At 37.9% G+C, this 26,144-nt stretch overlaps 1 protein-coding gene across 6 annotated transcripts in view; it reads right to left on the bottom strand.

Moving 5' to 3' along the window:
- The window catches only part of PATJ (PATJ crumbs cell polarity complex component), a 352,815-nt gene that overhangs the window by 326,185 nt on the left and 486 nt on the right, over positions 1–26,144 (bottom strand). For all 6 annotated transcript variants that reach the window (XM_032644105.1, XM_032644108.1, XM_032644106.1 and 3 more), the window contains exons 2-7: positions 14,435–14,491; positions 14,170–14,336; positions 12,106–12,300; positions 10,641–10,780; positions 4,541–4,736; positions 2,406–2,534 (exon numbers count right to left, since the gene is read on the bottom strand). In XM_032644105.1, the coding sequence (XP_032499996.1) occupies positions 2,406–2,534; positions 4,541–4,736; positions 10,641–10,780; positions 12,106–12,300; positions 14,170–14,336; positions 14,435–14,456 (849 nt within the window). In that variant the 5' untranslated portion in view covers positions 14,457–14,491. The remainder of the gene's footprint in view (positions 1–2,405; positions 2,535–4,540; positions 4,737–10,640; positions 10,781–12,105; positions 12,301–14,169; positions 14,337–14,434; positions 14,492–26,144) is intronic.

The raw sequence follows: 26,144 nt of genomic DNA, 5'->3' as shown, positions 1-26,144 counted from the left end.
TCAGAAAATACTGATACCTAGATTTATGTAGATTTTCTAAATATTGACATATAACATTATACAATATTAAAAAAATCATATTTATTAATATCACCAACAATCTAATCAGAGAAGTATTTAAATATTGGAAAATTTCAAGCTTATGGTAAAACACAAATTTTTCCAAAATTCTAATTTTTGCTTGAAAGTTCAAATTTCATCATTAGCAACAAATGCTGTCAGTTGTTTTTCCTTGAGGTAACAGGCTCGCTTCATTCATTTCAAGGAACTACCAAATAACCAAGTCTGAATAATCATAATTTTTCTGCCAGTTATCCTTTCAAAAATAAAAATGGTATTCTAGATTGGTGGCTGCCAGAGGCAGGGGGGTGGCGGGTGGGCAAAATGGGTGAAGAAGATCAAAAGGTACAAATTTTCAGCTATAAAACAGGTAAATCATAGGGATATAAACCACAGCATGGTGACTGTAGTTAACAGTACTGTACTGTATACCTGAAAGTTGCTAAGAGAGATCTCAAAAGTTCTTATCACAAGAAAAAAAAATTTCTAACTATGAGATAATGGATGTTAACTAGACGCATTGTGGTGATCATTTCATAATATATGGAAATATCAAATCATTATGCTGTAATCCTGAAACTAAAATAATGCATTTCCAAAAAAGTAGATCTCAGAAACTTTCGGGAAAAAAGCAAAAAACTTAAAATTTAAAAAATTAAAATGCTGTTCCATATTAAAACGTGGCTAGTTTGTCTCACAAATGTTTTCCCTCAAGTAAACCACCATACTTCAGTACCTGACAGAAGTGCTATACAGTACATCCGATTTTGTCTCATGGTATTAAAAAGACATGCGCTTAAAGGTCATATTTACTTAAATTCGTTTTTACTGCACTTTCTTTTTTTTTATTTTTTTTTTTTTATTTTTTATTTTTTTTTTGCAGTACGTGGGCCTCTCACTGTTGTGGCCTCTCCCGCTGCGGAGCACAGGCTCCGGACGCGCAGGCCCAGTGGCCATGGCTCACGGGCCCAGCCGCTCCGTGGCATGTGGGATCCTCCCAGACCGGGGCACGATCCCGTGTCCCCTGCATCGGCAGGCGGACTCTCAACCACTGCGCCACCAGGGAAGCCCTACTGCACTTTCTTAAGTGAGACTGGCATTGTTGCTGTTGCTGTTGCTGTTGCTGTTGCAGTGGCAAGCACATGTGGAGAAGAATGCAATGACTACTAGTACAGTTGTGTGCCACTGCCCTGTTTCACACAAAGGCACCAGCAGGTTTAGCCTACCACTGCTTGCATGTCATCAGTGCAAACGCCAACATGGTGAAAGGGCTAATACACCTTAGTATTATTATGTAAGTCGTTTTGATCTTGTACACACCCTGCAAAAGACTCAGGGACCCACAGACAGAACTTTGAGAGGCATTATGCTAAATAAATACACTTAGCTGCTGAAAGGATAATAGGAAAATTAATAGCTCCACAATTTGTATAAGGTAGAGCAACCTTTTTTCTTTTTTTCTTGGCCTGGCCGTGTGGCTTGAGGAATCTTAGTTCCCTGACCAGGGATCGAACCTGTGCTCCCTGCAATGGAAGCACGGAGTCCTAACCCAAGGTGGAGCAATCTTGACTAGAAATAGAGAGCTGAGGAACTTGCCTCAAAGCTGCATGTGCACAGCAAGTTCAGTTTTACTTTATATGTTTTTTAGAAGGGATAAATTTTTACATGTGACTAGACATTAATCAGTAAAATTTACAAATCATTCTGATTATCATGGACAGTCTATATAATATGAACTCATTACTGTATTAAGTAGTTTCAAATTTCTAAACTACTTTTTTAAACTAAATGTAGTATTTAACATTTTCTTCAACGTAAAACTAATCAGCAACAGTTGATAAGTTTTAAAATGGCCCAATTTCAGTTTGAAAACTGCTAAATAATGAAGGGTAGTATTTTTATTTATAATGCCAGAAATTTGTAATTCTAGTGAAATTTACCACAAACAATATTGAGATAAAAGTTTGTAATCACTGTACCATCCGATTTTAACATTTAGGACCTTGAAAGATACACTGGGAGAAAATAACATAGATATTCAGAATACAATACCCATTAATGATTCCTTTCAATAAAAAATATTGTCTTTTGATAGAATCAAGATGACTTCCAATCACAGGCCAAAAAAAAAAAGAAAACCACCCCCAAAAACATTGATTTAGGAGCTTTTTAAAATAAAGCAGAGTGAGTGTATATTAACAGTTACAGAAAAAAACATTTTTAGCTATGCTTAAATTCTGGTCATGGAAACATATATCCTAGTAACCCATGTTATAAAATTACATTTCAAGCCATACAATTTAAATTGTATAAAACCAAAATTAAATCAAAGAAGGTCAACTTACTCGATCTGCTAATCCTCCAGGAACTATAGTCCTCACAACTACACCACTCGATTTTCCTCCAACTATTCCAAAACCTAATCCAGAGCCATCATTAATGAGCTCAACATCTTCAATATGGCCCCAACTAACCTACAAATTAATAGCAAGTAAGAAGCAAAGTGTTAGCAAAGCATATACATTCATCGCTTACCAATACAGAAATTACTAAGGTAACAGGTAGACAAAAAATTTAATATTCATACAATTAATCAAGTCAACTTTCTAGAGGCTCAGAGATACGTAAAGATGATCATATGGTCCCTGCCTTTACAGATATTATAATCCGGTAGAGAGATAAACTAAAACATAAAAAATTAAAATATAAGACAGAATATTGGACCATAGGACACTGTAGCTCTAAGAGGACAGAAACACACTGTCTCATTCCCCAGTCTATGCCTGATACCTAGCACAGCGCCAAGCACCTAGTAGGAACCAATAAATATGTGTTTATTTGAATTAAAAGAGAATCATAAAATATTATAAAGATGGGAGGAATGTAGAGACAAGAGGTCAAATCCAATGAAAACTTATGGAAAGCTTCAAGGAAAAGGTAGCATTTTAATTGTTCTACAGAGAAAAAAGACATTCAAGCAAAAGGGACCTTTAAGAGCACAGCTAGGCTCAGATAAGTGGGAATAACTGAAGGTTTTAGAAGAGGGAACGACAGGAGCAAAGCAGTGGTTTAGAAAGATTAATCTAGCAGCAATATGAAGCATGCGATTGTGAGGACATAGAGTGACCAGAATAATTGAAGAGACTCTGATGAAGGAGAGGAAAGGTAGGCCTAACTGAAGATATTAGCAATAGGATTATACAAATCAGACTAAGAGACATAAGCATTTTTCCTCTAATAGCAGGCTCCGTCAGAAGTATGCATTAAATTCACATAATGCGCCTGCAGAGCAAAAGTCTCCCCCTTAAGACATTAGGGCATACTTATTACTTAGTTCTTCTATTACACTAAATTGTAAAGTTACTATGCAATGTTAAAATAACCAGAGATATTGGGACTATTTAATAAATTCACACCTGGAACAATACCTAGTATCCAGAAAGCAACAATGTTTGCTAAAAATGCCTAAATTAGGGACAGCAATTAATATTCATAGAGTATTTATTCTGCCCTAGGCACTGTGTTTAGCTCTTCACATGCATTCTCACTTAATCCTCACAACATCTCTGTGAACTAGAAACTGTTATTAGTTCCAAGCAACAGATGAGAAAACTGAGGTATGGAGAAGTCAAGGCATCTGCCCAGTAAGACTCACCTACGAAAGTTAAGAAGTGGACCTGAACCCACCTTAGCCTGGCTCCAGAGCCCTTGCTCTTAACCACTATGCTAAGCAACTTCCCACTTTGTTCATTCTATTTATTATGTAAATTGTGCTATATAAATATTACTGATTACAACAGGGAAAATGTCTATACATTAGTGTTGTGACCTTGTACTGTACTCAGTCTATTTTTTCTTTTGTCCAATGAATGGAAATTAAATAAATCAGCTAGCACTTAGTGTTATAAGAAAATAAGATTTATTAGCTTGCATTTTGAAGATGCAGGCCAAAACCTGTAAAATGTTACAAAGCAAGTTTAAAGACTCCCAAAGGAACATAAACTTTTATTCTTTTAAACTGTTCAGTATACATCCTTACATGAAAAGAAGAAAAACTTCTATAATTGTGCAGTATCCATAATCTAGTCATAAACACCCAATATAATTTTAAAAAATGTTTTTGAAACAAATAACCAAATCTTAATTTAAAAACTCAATAGTAAATCTCTAATAAAAACTCCCAGCTTAATTAAGCGGTTACATCACCAAGGAATTCCTTCCTTCACCAAATTATACCCAATACTACAATTTGCCCTCTATATTAAATAATAATCTTAAACAAGGAGAATCATAGGACATTGAAAAAACAAAATGAAACCCCCCATGAAATATCTTGTTTAACATGCTAATGCTGCATTTGGAGATATAATCATCTTTCTTGAACTACAACAAATAAAACGACATTTTCTAAATACCTTTACACTTCTTAAAATCAAAGGCATAATTCAAAATTAAGTGTTTTTCCAAATTTGCAACTCACTGTTTCAGGCAGACTTGCATCAGTTAGGCTGGTAGAAGTGCTGCTTTTTGTGTGGACTGGTTCCCTGGCCACAACCAGATGCAAAGATCCAGTGGTTTGTTGTAACAATGCAATTGCTTGCTGGTGGGAAATGTTCTGATCCAGTGGTGTGTGATTAATAGCCAATATTTGGTCATTTTCCTTTAACCTTTGATCCCTTGATGAAATAAGAAAATTTTAAGTGACATAATAGCCTGATTCTTAAAATCTACTATTCAGGTAGTTTATATATTATGGTATTATTTCACTTAGTACATTTATTGAAATATTTAATTGTATAATATAAAAGAGCTCTTCAGACTTTTCATTAAAGCACTTATTAACTAATTAACCAATTAAGTAGTGCATCCCTACACACACCCATTTTTTTTTTCTAACTTTTTTTTTTTTTTTTTTTGCGTTCGCGGGCCTCTCGCTGTTGTGGCCTCTCCCATTGCGGAGCACAGGCTCCAGACGCGCAGGCTCAGCGGCCATGGCTCATGGGCCCAGCCGCTCCGCGGCATGTGGGATCTTCCCAGACCAGGGCACGAACCCGTGTCCCCTGCATCGGCAGGCGGACTCTCAACCACTGTGCCACCAGGGAAGCCCCACACACACATTTTAAAAGCCATATGGCTAGAAAAATAAGCAAAAACAATGTATAGGGCCCCACTGCTAAGGTTTTGCAAGTATGGACATTGTCCTCATTGCGGCACCAAACCTGTACTCCTGAACCCCTTCCAATCTGACTTCTGCATGGACCATACAGGGCTATATGTTCACCAATAACCTCCTCTCTAACAGATTCATCCCATCCCCATTGTCCTTTACTTCTCCACCATTTGTCAACAGAGGCCAAACTCTCCATGAAAATCAATAGAGATTATTTCCAAATCTGTATCTGAGCCCTTCTCACTGTCCCAATCACAAATTTCCCAACTGCTAACCAATGTAAAAAGGATTTTTTAAAAGAAATTTTTAAAAGAAATGAGCAAAATCTTAAGAAAAAAATTACTATTATAGTTAACGTTTACTGAGCACTTATTATGAGCTAGCAACTGTGCTAAATGCTTTATAGGCATTATCTCCTTTATTCCTCACAATCACCTTTTAAAGTACTTAGTTAAGGGCTTCCCTGGTGGCACAGTGGTTGAGAGTCCGCCTGCCAATGCAGGGGACACGGGTTCATGCCCCGGTATGGGAAGATCCCACATGCCGCGGAGCAGCTGGGCCCCTGAGCCATGGCCGCTGAGCCTGCGCGTCCTCTCCCAAGGGAGAGGCCACAACAGTGAGAGACCCACGCGTAACTCTGAAAAAAATAAAGTACTTAGTTAAATTTGACCTGCAAGAAATTAAAGCAAGCTTAGCATCTTATCTAAGTAGTCTGACTCTAAACCATACTCTTTAACTTCTTAAAGTGCATACTAAGAGTAGGATTTACTCTGGTCTGCTGTATTTGACTTCATTATCTCCTATACACCCCTCCTGCTCTTCCTGTTTCTTTATTATCACCACAATTCTTTCTTATCTTTCTTTATCTCTCTTGCACCACCCATCTCCTCCTTTCTATTCCCAATGTCAACCATCCAACTGAGATCCTTATCGAATACCTCAAACCTAACTTGTAAAATTCCTCAAGGTTTATTTTTCTAGGCTCTCTTCATGCTAGTATTCCCCAACTCGAAAGTATATGATTATCTATAGTTGTTGACCAATAAGGAGAGAGTCAAAGGAAAGTAAACAAATGCTTGTCATGACTATTTTATAAAAGAATATCTTTAACCTTCATTATAAAAAAATCTCCCTGAGAAGGGATTCATCTCAGAACAGTCTAACTCATAAATTTAGAATTATGAAAATTCCATTAGAGTGCCCTTATTTTTTCTCAGGTCACAGCAGATTCAGCAAAGTTTATCATGGACCAGAATTTGGTTAACTTCTGACCTCTAGGACACAATGTAAACTTGGTTGGTATTCAAAGGTCTCTACATTTGGCCCCAAAGTACTCTTCCAACTTGGCTTCCTCCCTATATAAACCTCTTTTCCAACTATCCTGATTTACTCTTTCCCTCTCGAACACATCTGGTATTTCCTGCTTTTGTGTAAATGGTTTTCTCCATCTCTAATGCCCTTCCACTCTGCTCAGCCAAATTCAATCCACCCTCCACGTTGCAACTGAGTGTCTCATCTGTCTCTCTCTCCCTTCATCACTTACCTCATTATCATGGTGCTCTGAGCCACTTGTTTATCACTCACTGAACATCCATTTATACTAAGTATGCTGTCCACAGAGCTAACTATATCCTTCACCGTTAGATTTTAAGTTTTCTGAGGACAGGGATTCAGACATTTTAGATTCTCCTTTGGAACTAAGTTGGATATTTCAATTTTTTATGCCAAAATTGTGGGTGGCTCTCACAATAGATCATGTTGCATTAAAAATGTTGCTTATATATCTTTTTATGACTATTAGGAAAGGCTTATGTTATATAAGAAAATAAGAATGATATAAAATTGCATATATTCTAAGATGTTGTCTTTATAAAAAGAAAACATTCTAGGGAATTCCCTAGCTGTCTAGTGCTTAGGACTCCGGGCTTTCACTGCTGTGGCCCAGGTTCAGTTCCTGGTTGGGGAATTAAGATCCCACAAGCTGCACGGCACGGCCAAAAAAAAAGAAGAAGAAAGGAAAAGAAAACTTTCTAGGGACTTCCCTGGTGGCACAGTGGTTAAGACTCCACGCTCCCAATGCAGGGGCCCCAGGTTCGATCCCTGGCATGGGAACTAGATCCCACATGCATGCCGCAACTAAGAGTTCACATGCCACAACTAAGGAACCCACCTGCCGCGACTAAGACCTGATGCAACCAAATAAACAAACAAACAAAAAAACTTTCTAATGTATTTCCTATAGTTGTCTCAGGGTGGTCAAAGTCCAAGAGCTTTTTTTGGGGGGTGGGGGGGCAGGGTAATTATATTTCTATATTTTATATTATAGTCATGTATTATTTTCATAATGATTTTCATCATTTTGAAATATATATTTTTAAAATTGCAAATGTTGCTTGTGAACTTTTCCCTAGTCCTAAAGAAACTGCTTTATTTTTTTTTTAAGAAACATTATTTTTTTAAAGGAGGAAAGAGAAAGAGTAGTTGTATTCTTTGCCAGGCAAAGAGGGAACACAGGAGGCTAGCGCCTTCAAAAACTGTGCCAAGAAACATTTTTTTTTGTTTTGTTTTGTTTTTGTGTTACGCGGGCCTCTCATTGTTGTGGCCTCTCCTGTTGCGGAGCACAGGCTCCGGACGCACAGGCTCAGCGGCCATGGCTCACGGGCCCAGCCGCTCCGCGGCATGTGGGATCTTCTCGGACCGGGGCACGAACCCGTGTCCCCTGCATCGGCAGGTGGACTCTCAACCACTGCGCCACCAGGGAAGCCCAGAAACATTTATTTTTAAATGTGACCACTACAGGACAATATCCAGGAATACCTTCCATTTTCCCATCTCCTACATTGTCCTTTCTCTAACTTCATCACCTAAATTCCTATTCACAGCTTGTTCATTAAGGGAAATTTCTTATTCCCAAATGAATAAGTTACTCTTAAAACTTTTTAACCTTGATATAACTCATTTTGCATAGTCAGACCTTAATTTACTCACACTCAAATTTTCTATTTTCTGGGAATCAATCTATTTTAATCTACCTTTCCCTCTACCCAGTAGACTTCCAGAACATCTAATTTCTTTCCAGTTAGTATCTGCCTAGGAAATATAAACTCAACCCAAAATAAGCTGCAGAGGAGAAGTCTCCTGGAAAATATGATTTTGATGCATTCTAAAGCTGAATAGTATTCATTTTACTGCTACTACTACTTCTAATTTAACTCTCTCATACTATATGTATAATTGAATTCACACTTTCCATTCAAGGGGAAAACAGCTCTTGTCTCTCCATTGCAACATTCAGAAATGATGGATTTCCATGACTTTGAGAGCCAACAGGGGTTAGGCAAGCTCAAAATAACACAGTTCTATGTGGAAAGTCCTCAGAAGAAAGGAAGACCATTTAAGATGATCTGGAAGGTCCTGCATAGCTGGCCCCTTCCTCTCTCCAGCCCCTTCTTATACTGCCTTGCACTAAGCTCCCACACCAGGTAAATGCCAGACATACTCCAAAGATGGAGTTTACCAGGGCTACCAGTAAAGCGTCTATTCCTCACCCTGACACCTTCTGCCCTCTGCGGACTCCACTATCACCTCTCAAATTTCCCTTCAAGCACCACTGCCTATGGGAAGCCACCTGAGTCCTTAGCCTTGGTCAAGCATCTTTACATACTCAAATATGAAACTCCTCTTTTTGGAAATGCTCATCTCAATTTGTACTTACAGAACAATTAGTACAGAGTAACTGAGACATAAGAATGGACCACAAAAAGGTTGAAACATTGAAAATACACTAAAAACTACTGAATTGTACACCTTAAAATGGTGACATTTATGTCATGTGAATTATATCCCAATAATGATTTTTAAGGTAAAAATATTAAAAAGAAAATTTGGGCCAATCAGTGTTAACTAGGCTTTTTGTCAAGGGACTTCATAGTCTTAAAGAAGCTAATATTAAGTGTCTCTAAGTCCAGGTTTACCCTGGATTGTCTAGGTTTGCCAGAATAGTCCTAGTTTATACCTGCTGTCTTAGTGTCATTATTAATGGCACACCCTCTCACCCCAAAACTGTCCCAACTTGGACAATAAATTATATGATTATCCTAAGTATGTATAACCAATCTCCAAGAACAGGAGTTTCTCAGATATAGTTGACCATTGCTATGGCTCCTCAGAAGAAACTTGAGGAAATGCTACATTAGATGGTAGAGTAATACAAAGTCGTGGAAATCCATTATTTCTGAACTTTCAGTTGGGGAGACTATAACTCCCCATGAATGGATAATGTGAATTCAAAAATATATTATTAACTGAGAAATTTTTTGTAATAGTTATGCTACTGCTGCTAGTTTTCTAACAGGCAACAGTAATATAATGAATACTGTGCTTTTTAACTGAGTAATAAACTACAGGTCTGAAATCAGATAGAAAGAAAATACAAGTCTTGCACACAACCCTTAAAAAAATACAGCCCAGACACAAGTGCAATGGGCTGGGGGTGGGGGTGGGGGGGTGGGGGTGTCATATAGACTTGAGAGGGATTTTCATTGACAATAAGTGAAATAATCAACAGTGTGTTATGACCACCAAAAAAACTGTTGTAATATCAAGTTTAGTAAACAATATAGGACTTCCCTGGTGGCGCGGTGATTAATAATCCACCTGCCAGTGCCGGGGACATGGGTTCAAGCCCTAGTCCGGGAAGATTCCACATGCTGCGGAGCAACTAAGCCCGTGCGCCACAACTACTGAGCCTGCGCTCTAGAGCCTGCAAGCCACAACTGCTGAGCCCATGCACCACAACTACTGAAACCCGCGGGCCTAGAGCCCAGGCTCCGCAACAAGAGAAGCCACCACAATGAGAAGCCCGCACACTGCAATGAAGAGTAGCCCCCGCTCGCTGCAACTAGAGAAAGCCCGTGCACAGCAATGAAGACCCAACACAGCCAAAAATAAATAAATAAATTTTTAAAAAATTTTTAATAAATAAACAATATAGTATGCAGAACGTGAATTTCAATATGCCTATCTTATTGATCAGACCATAGCTAAAATATCATGTTCAATTGTGAGAGTGTGTGATGGAGTAGAAAGAACACTAGCTTTGCCATTGGACAATCTTGGAATCACATCATGGTTCCAGCATTAATAGCTCTGTGACTATAGGTAAACCACTGAAACTCTGAAACTCAGCATTCTCATCTATAAAATGGACTAATGATACTACTAGCTAGACTGCTGCCACAAGTATATGTGAGAATACCTACAAAAGGCCTAAAAACTGCATAGGAAGAGAAAATGTTAGCTGCTATTGTTAACTGTTTTGTATGACTTGTTTCTTATTCTCTTTATAATAACGTTTTCAGAATTGTCAGAAAAAAAATTAGCAAAACACAAAATGAACATCCTTCCTCACCTGCTAGCTATACTCCCCGGCTGCACTTCCTTCACGAAAATGTCGACTTCTCCCAGATTTTGACCTCTGAAGGCCACCACACTGAATCCAAGGCCTCCAGTTGAGGGCCGTTCTATATCTATATATTCAAGTTGCCGGCCCTAATGAAGGGGGATTTAAAAAAAATAAAAGTCAGAGAAGTTTACATTTAACCAACACACTTTTTCTGAAGAACTGAAGTTTCTATTTTGTGAATAGCCCCAAAATAACTTCTCCTAAGTCATTTCTAGAAAACCAAATAAACTCAGCATTTCAGTAATAAATTATTTATGGAAATCCTCTCACTTGATTATTTTCAGGAGAACATAAGAGGGCATGGGCAGTGTTCTGCAACCTCAGGGAATTGGAGAGGTATTTTCACACTTCATTCACAGTATGAGATGAATTCCTAGCTGGATGAAAATTCCTGAGAAAAATGTCTTTTCCCACAGTAAATTCTAAATTACTTTGTACACGGAACTTCTCAAATTCTCTTGAAGCAAAATAAATTTTTAAACGAGGAAAATAAATTAGATTTATCAAAAATATACTAGTGTTGATCCCTAAGTCAGAAGAAGATGCATTTTTTAGGGTTCTGTTTTTAATTCTATCATAATAAATTAATATTCCATTTTATTAGGTTAATTCAAAAGATTATGGAAAGGCCACCATTCAAATGGGTTTACCTGTGACAAACAAGTATTTTATTACTTTGGCTAATAATTGCACTTATGACATGAAAACATCATAAATGTTAACAACTAATAAAAGCATCACATAAAAATAATTATTAGTCAAATTAAGGGTATAGAGCAGTAAGATCAAAAAAGGAATTAGGTATATAGAATATTATTTAACTATTACACCTTAAACAGATTCTTTTTAACTTTCAAACTCAAGTTTCATTTTTTTGGATACTTGTTAGAAGGTATGGTGAACAAACAGAAAACTAACATCCAAAAATTCAACTGTCTATTATTTAATTTTTAATAGGTATTAAGAATAAAATGGATTACTCTTTCAAATGTTTCCCCAGATTTTCCAAATTATGTTAGTTCTAACTCCCATTAATTCTTTTTTACATAAAATTTAAAATAGTTTCAAAGGAGTTACACCTCTTCTGGTAGACATATTAATTTTCCTCCTATGAGCAAAACCGTAAGAATCTTTTTCCTTACAAGTGTACAGATGTGTCAAATTGGAGTCCGTGTCTTGAAAACTCTCCTCACCACACACATGGATACTTTCCTTATGTAATTTTAAACAAATAAATTTCCAACACACATATTAGAAAATAGTATCAATTCCTCCTAACAATATAAAACCACAAGCAAACAAAACACAGACTAACACATTTTAAAGGCAAAAAGAGTGAGTGTAGGTTTCTTTTTTAACCTATAATAGGAGAAATAAAACTAAATATTGCCATGACAAGATATAACTTTACCTGAGCCATCTGTTGCATGATTGAGTTAAAATCTTCATTTCCCAACATTGGGGTCCAAGGAAACAACCCAGATACAGTCAAGTTATTAGAGGACCTATGGGCATTCCCATTAGTAATGGCACCATCCGTGAACACCAATAAACCTTTCCTAGAAAAATCAAAGTTGGCTGAACAATCTGAGGGGAGATGGCTGAGCTGTTGGAGAAAAAAAAGAGAGAGAGAAAATTATCAACAGAAACCTACAGACAAAAAATATTTCTATTTATTAAATATTATTTTTGTTCATCACATGAATAATGGCATGCTAAATACATACACACGAAAGAAATAAGATACAGATACATGAATCTGTGTTTATAAGGCTATAAATTTTTTATTTAGTATTACACAAAATGTTTAATTTGTTCTCATTTCCTGCCTTCTACGATTACCTCAAGTTAATAGCACGTTCAACAGCTTATTACACTTCAGATACACAGACACATTCAGTCATATAAACATGCATGTAAGACACTGAGCCCTTTTGCATTCATCTATACATTTCCATGTGGAGAGGCACAAAAGATCTGCAGGTGGTATATAACAAAAATAACTCAGTATTTATTAAGTGCTTCTATAAGCAAAGTACTATACTAAAACTCTTTCTTACGTAATATCTCATTTAATCCTTACAATAGCCCTAGGAGATATTCTTATTTCATTTTGTGAACATGAGAACTGAGGCACACAGGGATTAAGTAACTTGCCCAAGATTAGTAGATGAATTTCAGAGCCACTTAAACACTAATTTAAAAAAAAATGGGGGGAGAATCCAGTAATTATGGAAAAAGGAAAACAGAAGTTAATTTTTAAAATATCATTGGCTGAAACAAGTGCCAACACAATGGAACAAAGGTAACATCAAGGACAAATGTCAACAGGACTTCATAGAAAAAAACAACACCCGTAGAAACTCTACGAAAACAATGACAGGAAAAAAATCACGGGGATTTTATAATTAAATGAATACGATATGATTACTTATATAACAATTGCAAACTATATAAATATAAAAGATTGTTATTGTGATGAAGAGGCTGGTTAAGTCCACTCTTAGTCCAGTAACAGTGATTGATTTGTAGTAATCTTTCCCAATTTCTATTCCTACCAACAGCATTCATTGCTGTGATGTACTCATTCCATGATCAGAGAATACAGAAATCTAACCTTCAATATGGGGAGTGCTAAAATTCTGGTATAAATTTTGATCTAAAGACAGAAATTCACTGTAAGACATATGTGCAGAATTTAATCCTTAGTTAGTTATACAAAAATCACTTGCTAAATATTTATGGATAGGCATTTTGGTTTATCAGCAAAAAGCATTTTTTTCTAAATTTTAATTTTCACATAACAACTCTCCTACATTATCTTCAATTACATTTAAAATTCTGCCCAAATTTAATCTATAAGATAGCTACTATTCAAGTTCAGCTTCTAGAATAGATGATTTAAAATCAATTTGCCATCCCTGACCCCAAAAGAGAACAACTAAGAGGACAGTTAAAACTCTTAATTTAGGTCACTCTAAGCAGAGGTGCTATGAGTCCTGTAATCTTGAAGAAAATGTTGAGAATTCTCAAAGCATCTGACCTTTACATAAATAAGTACAAAAACCATATTCCAAAGCCAAACAAAAAATTTATTACCAAAATTTTTAAACTATCCATGCCAATGCTACCCACAGGTCACAAGTCCCAATACAGTCTCTTTGCTGAATTATGAGTAGACAGGGCTTCCCTGGTGGCGCGGTGGTTGAGAGTCCGCCTGCCGATGCAGGGGACACGGGTTCGTGCCCCGGTCCGGGAGGATCCCGCATGCCGCGGAGCGGCTGGGCCCGTGAGCCGTGGCCGCTGGGCCTGCGCGTCCGGAGCCTGTGCTCCGCAGCGGGAGAGGCCACAGCGGTGAGGGGCCCGCGTACCGCAAAAAAAAAAAAAAAAGAATAGACAGTTTGCACCTATCTCCTTCTATATTTCTTTGCTGGTTTGAATATATCAACATGTAAAACCCTGATGGGTAACTTACTTGCCCCTTCAATTGCTTGATGGACTGTTGAAGAGTGAGTATCTGGTTGAAAAGAGGGCTCTTTAGTGTCTCATAAAACATAGAGAGCTTCTCATTCTGTGAAGTATCACCCTTCTCCTGCAATTTTATTTTCAAGCGATCAAGAACTTGCAGGACCTGCAATTTATCTTGTTTGAAGAAGGATAATAAGAGTACAAGTTAAATCCCATCTTATATTCCATTTTTGAATAATTAATTTAGTGATAGAAGTATATAACTAGTTTACCTGTAGCAGGATTTTCAGGCATTTTGAATTATTGTCTTCAATCACTTTTAAAGAAACCTAAAGAAAAAATTTTAAATAAAAAAAAAAAAGATTTACCATTAGTGTATACAAGTCTATAGCCCTATAGAAAAATTAAAGAAAACCTCAAGAACATTCTCCATCAAAAGACTTCACTCAGGGTTTCCCTGGTGCCATAATGGTTAAGAATCCGCCTGCCAATACAGGGAACATGGGTTTGAGCTCTGATCCGGGAAGATCCCACATGCCGCAGAGCAACTAAGCCTGTGTGCCACAACTACCAAGCTTACGCTCTAGAGCCTGTGAGCCACAACTACTGAAACCCACGTGCTGCAACTACTGAAGCCCGTGCGCCTAGAGCCCGTGCTCTACAAAGATAAGTCACTGCAATGAGAAGCCCCTGCACCACAACAAAGAGTTGCCTCTGCTCACTGCAACCAGAGAAAGCCCGGGCACAGCAACGAGGACCCAACGTAGCCACCCAAAAAAAAAAAAACTTCATTCAGGAAATTCAAATTAAAAGCCACTACACAGCCACTAAGATGGCTAAAAACCAAAACAACATCTAATACTAGGCGTTGACCAAGATGTGAAGCAACTGGAATTCTGATACGCTGCTAGTAGGAATGTAAAATGGCACAAACACTTTGAATAATTGTTTGGCAGTTTTTTGAAAGTTATAACTACACTTACTATATGACCCAGCACTTCCACTCCTACATACTTACCCAAGAGAAATGAAAATATATGCCTGCAAAAGACTTACAAAAGAATGCTCAGGAAATTCACTGGAGGTCCAGTGGTTAGGACTTGGCGCTTTCACTGCCGAGGGCCTGAGTTCAATCTCTGGTCAGGGAACTAAGATCCAGTAAGCCAGAGGGTTTGGCCAAAAAAACAAAAGGAACAAAAAAAACAAAAAAGTGGGCTTCCCTGGTGGCGCAGTGGTTGAGAGTCCGTCTGCCGACGCAGGGGACGCGGGTTCGTGCCCCGGTCCGGGAAGATCGCACATGCCGCAGAGCGGCTAGGCCTGTGAGCCATGGCTGCTGAGCCTGCGCTCCGCAATGGGAGAGGCCACAACAGTGAGAGGCCCGCATACCGCAAAAAAAAAAAAAACCATGTTCACAGAATTTTTATTTATAAAAGCACCAAACTAGAAAAACCCAAATGTCTAATAATAGATGAATGGATAAATCAGTTATGGTATGTAAACATAATAAAATACCCAGAAATAAAGAGGGAAAACATTACTGACACACAGAACATGGGTGAATCTCAAAAACTATGTTGAGGGAAAGAAAACAGACAAAATGGATGTAAGTTGTATGATTCCATTCATATGAAGTTGAATATACAGTTATAGATTAGTTTACCTGGGCAGGGTGGAAAGGAGTTGACTGGGAAGACATTTGAGGGAGATTTTTGGGGTGATGGGAATGTTCTATGTTTTGAAAGGAGTATTGTTTACACAGATGTACACATTTGTACTTCATTGAACTATATATTTTTAATTGTTTTATCGTATGTAAGTTATACTTTAATAAAGTTAATTTTTAGAAAAAAAGACTCTAGACTGGAAAGGAATATACAAATAAGGGATCAAGAAGATATTAGAGAGATTAGGGGAAAAAAACCCTCAAACTAGTCATCTGAGAGAGTCTCCAAAAGGTAATCACCCAATATGGCATTTTCCATGGATTTTTTTTAATTCCAGTGATTTGCTGAAAACTAGCCTAAAATGTAATCAAAACTCAAAAACCTGCGACTTCCCTGGTGGCGCAGTGGTTAAGAATCCACCTGCCAATGCAGGGGACACAGGTTCAAGCCCTGGTCTGGGAAGATCCCACATGCCACGGAGCAACTAAGCCCGTGCACCACTGCTGAGCCTGCACTTGAGCTAACGTGCCTATAGCCTGTGCTCCGCAACAAGAGAAGCCACTGCAATGGGAAGCCTGCGCACCACCATGAAGAGTAGCCCCCGCTCACCGCAGCTAAAGCTTGCGTGCAGCAACAAAGACACAACACAGCCAAAAATACATAAATAAATAAATTCATTTAAAAAAAAACTCAAAAAGCTAGCAAACCCTTTGCTGTGTCAAAAATGGCACTTTCACAGTGGTCATTTTCACTAGTGGTACACTGTTATAATAAACCATCTAAGAAATATGAGCACTGTACAGTCAAAAGGCACTTACATCATCTCTGGATACAGTTGCTAAACACAATCTTTACCTTCTAATTCAAGGTCATTAAGTAAGAAAGCATATTAAAAACCAGTAAGGAATGCCTTTGGCGTTGATAAAAGGTTCATGTATTCCATCAAAATATTCATGGGGTTCCATGAGAACTACCAAAAGAACTGCTGAATAGAGCATCACAGAAACACTTCTGATGTGCTCAGCATCTCAACTGTGAAACCCTTAAAACTACCCATTGACAGGTAACTGTGAATAATGGAAGGGCAGCCACGATGTCCTTTTCTGTAGCAGCACTAGACTAAAAGGACTGACAAGAGCAGTTCTGTGATCATTTAATACATCAGCCTCTCTAAATCAAAGAAGGTAAGCTAAAACTATGAGGTGCTATTTTTTATTGTTAGATTGGCATTTTTTTCTAATAATAGACTGTACTCCAGATGTCACAGAAAAACAGGTGGGAATATAAATTTGCATTCTTTTAGGAGAGCAACTGAGCAATATCTATCAATATATTAAATTTATATTCTCTTCTACCCAGAATATCTCTTCCTGAGTGTCTCTCCTAAAGAAGTATTTGCAAAAAGGCACACAGATGTGTGTACAAGCATATTTACTGCATTGTTTTTAATAACAAAACTCCTGGAAAAATTCAACTATCAAACGTAATCAGCCATTAAAATAATAAAGTTGGTCGGAAAGTACTGAAACAGGAATGGGTAGGAAACGGTTAACAGCAAGCCTGTGGCTCAATCCTTCAGCTGGGGATTCCCAGCTTGATACCAGACCTCCATGCAAACAAGCTAAAGGTTTTTAATAGATAACAGAGTCCTCATTTTAAAATGTCAGGAAATACCTGATCTATCTTAATTGCTTTTGTAAATAATCTCAGAACATGGATTTATAGAGCTTGGCTGGCTGGAACATGGGAGGTAATCACAAAGACATTTTCTATTTGGGTAACTAATGGAGTACAAACCTTGGGATTCCCCAAACAGAAGAGGCTTCCTTTAAGAAAATGTTTCTGTATATATTGTTCACAACTTGTCTGATAACCCGAAACAAACAAACAAAAATGTGTCCCAGGGTTGAATTTTGCTCCTGTAAACACACTAAAAATCACAGTAAAAGTCTGTTATGAATATGTTTATAAGTGACTTAACGTCAGTCTATATATAAGTAGGTATTTTAAGCATGCTGAGATGTCCTATATGAGAAAGTGACATTCTTTGGAAGCTGTGTCTACTGGCTGGGGGCCCCTCCGGCAAGGAATGTTGGTGCCTAGCTCCTGTGTTAGCCTCCTGCCTGTAACATTCAAGTCATGACTAAGGTTGGTGTTGGGTAAGATCTCTCATTTACAGGAGGATGCTTTGGCAATTCAAACCTTTGTGTTAATACAGGGACATTATCTAATATATACAACCAAACAGGGAAGACAGTAAGTTTCAGGATATATGCATTATTTGCCCCTTTTTGCAAGGAAAAAAATACATATTTGTGTGTGCATACGTTTCTAGATTTAGAAAGATAGTCAATTTAATAATACTGCTAACTTACAGGAAGTAGAAATGGGGATGGGGAAATAAAAAATTAGACTTTTACTTTGTAGATACTAGTGTTTGAATTTTATTTAAAAGGCATGTATTATGTTTATAACTTGAAAGGTAAAAGGGACAAAAAGGTAATGGCTAAGATGGCCTAATGAGAGAGCAAGACAGATATACAGCAAGATAATGACAACACAATAGGATAATTATATTGTAAGGCACATACGTACAATGGCAAAGGTGTGTACCATGTGCTCAGAGAAATCATAAAAGCAGAGTGACTCCCCTGCCTGGGGAAGTTTGGGAATGCTGGAATGAGAACACAGTAGAGACCTCTCTCATAAAAGAAAAAGAATGGAGTGTAAAAGCAGAGTGACCATTTGTCCTCATTTGCCTAAAATAGTCTCAGATTACCCAGCATCCTTATTAATAGTGCTCCACTTCACTCTCAAAAGTGTTCTAGTTTGAATGACATATAGGGCTGCCCTAAGTTAGTGCTTCTCAAATTTTAGTGTGCATCAGAATCACCTTGAGGACTTGCTAAAACACAAATTGCAGGGCCCGCTCCCAATGTTTCTGATTCTGTACTTCTAAGGTGAACCCTGAGAACCTCATCTCTAACAGAGTTCCCCTGTGATCCTGGTGCAGCTAGTCTAGAGACCACAATTGGAGAACTGCTGCATAAAGGTGTAGAAGTGCACGACTGTCAGTGAAACTAGTAACTAGCTCTAAATGAACTGTTATAAGGTCTCTAAAAGCAACAGAAAGGGCAAAAAAGTAATTTAGACCAGTGTTACTATAAATGTGGACTGGATAGATGCTCGATCCACAAAGAGATAAGTACCAAAACTGGGAATAAGCATTTAGAAATCGTGGAATGTGGCAGAGTCAAGTAGATCTATTAAATTTAGGAATACAAAACACAACTTACATTGTACTTATTTTTGTAATTTCATTTTTCCAGCAATTCATTTTTCTCATAATTTTATAAAAATGTCAGCCCTGGGCTTCCCTGGTGGCGCAGTGGTTGAGAGTCCGCCTGCCGATGCAGGGGACACGGGTTCATGCCCTGGTCCAGGAAGATCCCACATGCCGCGGAGCGGCTAGGCCCGTGAGCCATGGCCGCTGAGCCTGCGCGTCCGGAGCCTGTGCTCCGCAATGGGAGAGGCCACAACAGTGAGAGACCCGCATAACGCAAAAAAAAAAAAAAAAAAAAAAAAAAAAATGTAAGTCCTTGAAAGACTGAGGGAGGGGAACCATAATCTTTTACCACCGACAGTTTGAGAAACACTGGTTTAGATAGACTATTTTGAGAGGGTTCTTATCAACAACGCTGAGTAGACTGGTCTTTATCCTGTAAGCAGCAGGAAGTAATCAAAGGCTTTTAAGTAGGGAAGTATTGAGTCCAGATTTCTATTTAAAAAGGTGGGGCTTCCCTGGTGGCACAGTGGTTGAGAATCTGCCTGCTGATGCAGGGGACACGGGTTCGAGCCCTGGTCTGGGAAGATCCCACATGCCGTGGAGCAGCTAGGCCCGTGAGCCACAACTACTGAGCCTGCACGTCTGGAGCCTGTGCTCGGCAACGAGAGGCCACGACCGTGAGAGGCCCGCGCACAGCGAGGAAGAGTGGCCCCTGCTTGCCGCAACTGGAGAAGGCCCTCGCACAGAAACGAAGACCCAACACAGACAAAAATAAATAAATAATAATTTAAAATGAATATCTGCTTATTAAAAAAAGAAAATGCAAATTGATTAAAAAAATAAAAAGGTGATTCTGGTAACAGGATAGATTAGTGGTCTTCAAACATTTTTAAACACACATTCCTAGCAGTAAAAATGTATGTTGACCACTCACCTTATTTTTTATAACTATAAACATATTAATATATTTATATGTCATGTGTGTTTTAAAACATATAAAATAGAAACATCATGAGAGTAAGGTAAAAACTAAAAAGCAAGATTTTATTGTCATTGTCCTACTCTCCCAGTAGATTGTCCTGCACATTTTGGAAACCATGGTAGTAGATGTCTCTCAGTAAGGGTTAAGGTTAGAAACTGGTTGGCCATCCAACCCTATGCCTCATATTTAATAAAAGCTAAACTATGTCCACAAAGCAGGCCTGGAAAAGTACTACAATTTCACGGCATTGGGTAATATCTAGGGAAGGGCACTAAGGCCTTCAGAGTATATGAGGACAGAAGAAGAAATGCAATTAACTCTATAGCTGAACATCCAGGAAGTAACACGTACACTAAAAGGAACCTATGTTTCACTCATTTTATGGTCATAGGAAATCTTCAACCAAACAATTTTGACCTGTTTGGCCTGGCTAAGAAACTAACAGGTCTTACAGCAAGGAATTTCAAGTTTGTTTAAACATGGTAAATTAGCTCAGTCTACCTTGTCATAGATAGGCTACCTACAATCAGTCAGAGCCTAGATATTAAAATGCCAGTGTGCCACTGTCCTCATAGTTGCACAGCCTCCAGAGAACCAGTAGTTTTTTATGTTTAACAGCTTCCACTCCATCATTGATCAAGAGAGTTTGTGCCATGAATTTTTCATGTCTGGTTCACTGCGGTATTTGATTGAAGGAAATTATTATAATATTGTGGCTTTTAAAAAATACCCATGCCCTCTGCCATCACCAATTAATGCAATATTTGAGAAAAGCTGATGCAGAGTTAGAAATTTAATTTAATTCAAATTTCTAGGTGGAGGAAACTTATTGAAAAGATTTATTAACCTCCTCAGTTCAAGAATGTAGGCCAATTAAGGACCCTGAGAAACACACTCTTCAGACTCCCAGTAGCACACAAAAATGTAACTCCCTAAGACATCTTATGTTTCTTTCTTGAACTGAACAAGATACCTTATACCTTGAAAATTTGGTTTAACAAGACATCTTATACTTCTATCTTAAAAAATTGAGAGAAAAGATTACTGGCAATCTGTTTGGGGAAGTACAGGTAGTCAGCCTGTAACTGCAGGTGTGAATTGGGCAGATCACAATTAGACTACATGTAACTCCTCAAGGGCAATTCCCCAGAGCTCAAGGGAACTAGGGACTCTGAACAATCTAAGTGCTATTAACTGTAGATGAAGTCATGATTTCAGAAGTTATTCAAAAATTGAAGTCCATGACCAACTTTAAATTTCTTTTGCTTCCTTTGGAGTACAAAGCTCAGATTGTGTTTACTTACCATGGCTTTGTCCTCAAAGCTCAGCATTTATGAGGTACTGATTAAATGGAACACAAACTCACCTTGCCAGAGAGTAAATGGTGGCTCTTCACTCAAACTCCACATAAACACATCTGCTGTCATCCTAATGTATAGTCAAGACAGGTGTCCTGGCCTTGTGTCCCTATCAAATGGCAAGGCCTTTTCCAAACCCCTTAGATGTAAAGAATACTATAGTTTTGGCTGCTGCCAAAATACTGTACTCCTGGAATTTTGGAAAAAGATATAAGTTCCAAAGCCATCCTGATATTTTGGGGCCATGTGCCTAAGCCATAGGCAACTTTTAAGTTCACTTAATGTTGGACATTTAGGACATCAAAGCTGAAAGACACGATGTTAAACTCAGAATCAGAACTGAAAATTGAGTCACTTCATCAGAATAATCCAATTAGCTAAATACTAATTTTTCTCATTGAACTATTCAAAGTTAACCAATGCATATCAGTTTCTGCCTGTAACTTGGCCACTGTGTATGAACAAAGTTAAACTGTTTTATGATATGCTCTTGTTTTCCTGTTGGTGGCAGTTTTCTCCAATGATCAGCAAAAAATACAAATCTGGGCAATTTTCACACTTAGGGATCTCTGATGTGTAGCCAGTCACTCACTGAAAGAACCAGGCATTCATACTCCTCACTAATGATCAGTTTCCACCTCAGATATTCTGTTCAATTCTCCCCACATTGCAAACTGTGTGCCCTTAGCTTCTCTCCAGAAATAGAGTCATGCCACTTTTGGCATGCTTGTGATATTCAAAACAATCCTAACAAATTGCCAAATAGGCCAAACTCTGCTTTGGACACCCTTCCCACTAATGTTCACCATTCTTCCTTCTCTTGGTCTTTTCCCAGAATCCATTTTATCTGTCACTAATTCAAGTAGCTAGTTTTTTGGTGTCTACTGTGAGCATTGCAGGATCATTCTGTATAATATCTCATTTATCTTCTTAACAAATGTCTAATCTCCATTTCACAAATACATTAAACTTCTTACAATTTCAAAAAAAACAAAAGCACTTTGAAAATGGTAATGACAGGAAGACAGTGCAACGGAGTGAAATTAATTTCACCTTGCGGGGAGGGACGGCAAACGGTTAAAGACATTTTTAGCAGGTAACTACTTTAAAAATGAGAGTCAGATATTACAAATTTTCAATAGAGAGGGAATGAATGTTTGTAAACCTGACTGTCAACATCTACTTAACTCATCTTCCTCTTCTACCACACTGCCCTGGAGCTTCAAGTTTCAGAAAATAATATGGAGAGGGACTGCCTTTCTCAAGGCAGAAGCCTTACCCAGCCCCAATTAACAAAGTCACGCCCATCAATTAAAGGCTAAAGCTAAATGAAAACAGGACAGTCCCAGAAAGGCTGCAGACCTGGGCTTCAAAGCTATCTACCAACCAGACACCGTGGGCACAGCATCAAAGCAAAGAACAAGACCAGTTTGGTTTTGTTCTTTTAAGAGTAAGATCAACATTAGAGAATGCTCATTTCACAGAGATTTTACTAACTTCATTCAATCACAAGGCAGCTTCACAAATGCATGCAATCAATATAGACAGAATTCAAATCTGAAATTCTTAAAACACACTATCTTTGTTTACAATATTATTGTTTGGCAGGTTTTTAAACTATATAAATGGTAATTATACTGTATATCCCTCAGCAATTTTTTTTAACTCAACTTTACATTTTTAAGATTTAGTCATGATGACATACACAGCTAATCTCCTGTTGATGAGCATTTCCTATTGGTCACTAACACAAAAACAGGATTAGAACTAAATATCTACTTTGATAACCAACATTTTTCCAGTTGGTTCAATAACCAATTCTCGAAATATGGAAGAATCTATAGCTTACAAGCTGTGAAATCATAGAGAGCTGGGTTCTACTCCTGGGACCAGCTCTGTGTTGTTGCAGTCAATTGTTTAAATCTCCCTATATTTTAGTTACCTCATTTATAAAATAGTTAATAAAAAATATTAAATATTTACAGTTGAAAGGACTAAATAAGATATAAAGCAGCCTGGCACACAGTGAACATTCAATAAATGGTAGCTACTATTATCATTAATAACTCTTTTCAATCAAAATTATTTAAGACATTTGGGGGCTTCAAAAGAGCTAATAATTATTTTAGCAGAGATTTTCCCTTTGTAATCAATAGTGGTTGCTTCTCAAAAGACTGAACAAAAAATTTCACCAGTGCAATGAATACAAGGGAGGTGGGAGTGGGGAGGCATAAAGCTGGGAGTTTTAAAAAAAAAAATTGGTTTATAAATTGAAATGTAAGGGCTTCAGTAAACCAAACCCTCTTAAGGATAAATATACACTGAATCCTAACCCAGTGCTATTCAATAGAAATAAAATGTGAGCCACATATGTAATTTAAAATGTTTCTAGTAACCACATGAAAAGTAAAAAGAAACAAGTAAAATTAATTTAAATAATATATTTTAATTATCCTTATATAAACTATCATTTCAATATGTAAGTAATATAAAAAATAACAAGGTATTTAGGTTTTTAAACTAAATCTTCAAAATTTGATGTGTACTTACATTTACAGCACATCTCAATCCCAACTAGCCCTATTTCAAATGCCTAGTCACAGGGGCAACTGGCTAACCATGTTGACAGTGCAGTTTTAACCTAGGCCTTTTCAGAAAGAGCCCTGTACAGTGTTTTTAGCAGACTTCTGTTTATCAGCTAATGCAGCCTCTATGCCTTTTATCAAAGTAACTATCAGTATGAGACCATTCCCAAATCTGAGTTCTTCCCAATAAAAACAGCAAAGCTCCTTAGTTTTATCAGAATTAAACATCTCAGTGAACGAGCAAAAAGTGCGCGAAGAGTGGCTTACAGTTTACAAGACTCATCCTTGAACATTATTTCGTTTTGACTTCCCCAAACTCAGTGAGGTAGATCATTTACAAATGGGAAAACAGAAGCAGAGTCAAGTGACTTGCCAAGAGTTACACAGTAGGTGGACCTAATCCCATGTCTCCAAACTCCACAGGCTACACAGTTGTACAAATGCAAAAAATAAGCAGGCTTTCCGTCTTCTCTCTCCATTTGCACCAGAACCTAGAATGAATACTTTGATAAAAGGCATCCAAGTCTACTAAAAAACATCAGAGTACGGGAAAAAAAACAGAGCAATGGTCAAGCGATCCCAAAAATTAAGGTGGAATAGTCCTGTTTCTCAAAATTTTACTCTACTACCAAGGTGAGCAAAATCTTAAGTAAACAAATTAAACCCCACTTTAGTTTCCCCAAACTAATGGATTTTTGTTAAAGTTTAACAAAGCAAGGAAATTCAGACTGCTTGGTTGTTTAGTTTAAGGATAATTATTAAGTGCTTTTAAATAAAAATGCAATTACAAGGATTACTGAATGCTGAGCCTCTGTCTCAATCACAAGGTTCTAAAAGTGAACTCATCATGGGAAAATATACAGGGTTTTCTTTTTAAGAATACTAACTGAAAGGCAAGATACCATAATTTTATTAGTGATTATTTTCAATGGTAGGTGGGTCTGGGTGTGCTTTTAGTTCCTTTTCTGGAAATTCTCTCCAATTTTTCTACAATGAATATGTTAGTTTTATAGTTATAAAAAATATGAATACATGACTTGAACTTAATAAAGCATCTTTAAACACAAATGAGGGATTAATACAATTTACCTTCAACCTTAAACACAACTATTATTGATATACCAAGCTCACCTTATGTGACCGTTAATAGGACCTCAATTAGCAAAGGGCAAATGTCTTAACTCAGTTTACAAATTCTATCTGTAAAGTACCTTCCAGCTCCGTTATTTATTAACTTTCTAATGCTTTTAAATTTTGAACTCTCCTTATAAAGGTTGTTAGGGGCCTAGAAACGTCAAGCTCATTTTAGCTAAAAGCCCCGACCTCACCTTTTTCTGATGCTGCAAAATGAACCAATTTGAGTTTTTACCTCCATTCCTCCCTAGCTTTACTTTTAAAAAGTTACGCGCAAATGAACTCGCAACCAATAGGAGCTTAGACGGCCTAGTAGTATTACCATACTCGGCGTAACAGATTTTTCTTCTAAGTCTCCAGAAGGCTTCTTCGTTCTTTTAAGAAACACTTGTTTATTGCACACCTACCCATGGCCAGACTCTCAATGCAGTTGAGAAGCAGCCTAGGGAAATAAGGTCCTTAAAGGCCACCCTCTCAATCGCGCAAACCAGTAAACAACTAATTCGAATCCAAAGTGATAAGAGCCATCTGGACATAATGTCAAACTGCCAAGAGAACACTCCAGGGGGAGATTAATTCGACCTGCTAGAGTGTCTCAGGAGGGCTGAGGCGCTTTGGAGCGGGTGGGGGGAAAGGATTTGAAAATGCTTTCCTGAGCTTGACATAAAGCAGGAATCCAGCCATTTCCCCAAAGCCTGGAGCCAGAGCACTCTCTGCCTGGTCGTCCCCATCTATAAAGTGAGGCTAGCAGAGCCCAGGCCTGATCGTCGGCCTGGGAACTCGTCTACGTGACCACCAGGCTCTCAGATAGGGTTGGGGCCAAGTGGCCCCTCAGCTGAGATCTGAGTACCCCCTCCTCCGGGACCCCGAACAGGCCACCACCTGGTCACTCCTTTCACCGTCACCAGTTGGGGAAAGACTCCGCCCAGCTCTGGGGGCGAAGCACAGGCACCCACTTGGGTGCAAAGTTTGA

The sequence above is a fragment of the Phocoena sinus genome, chromosome 1, assembly GCF_008692025.1.
Source record: "Phocoena sinus isolate mPhoSin1 chromosome 1, mPhoSin1.pri, whole genome shotgun sequence".
In the NCBI taxonomy this organism is placed as follows: domain Eukaryota; kingdom Metazoa; phylum Chordata; class Mammalia; order Artiodactyla; family Phocoenidae; genus Phocoena; species Phocoena sinus.
The sequence above is the reverse complement of the archived record's forward strand: the minus strand, read 5'-3'. Positions and strand labels throughout refer to the sequence as shown.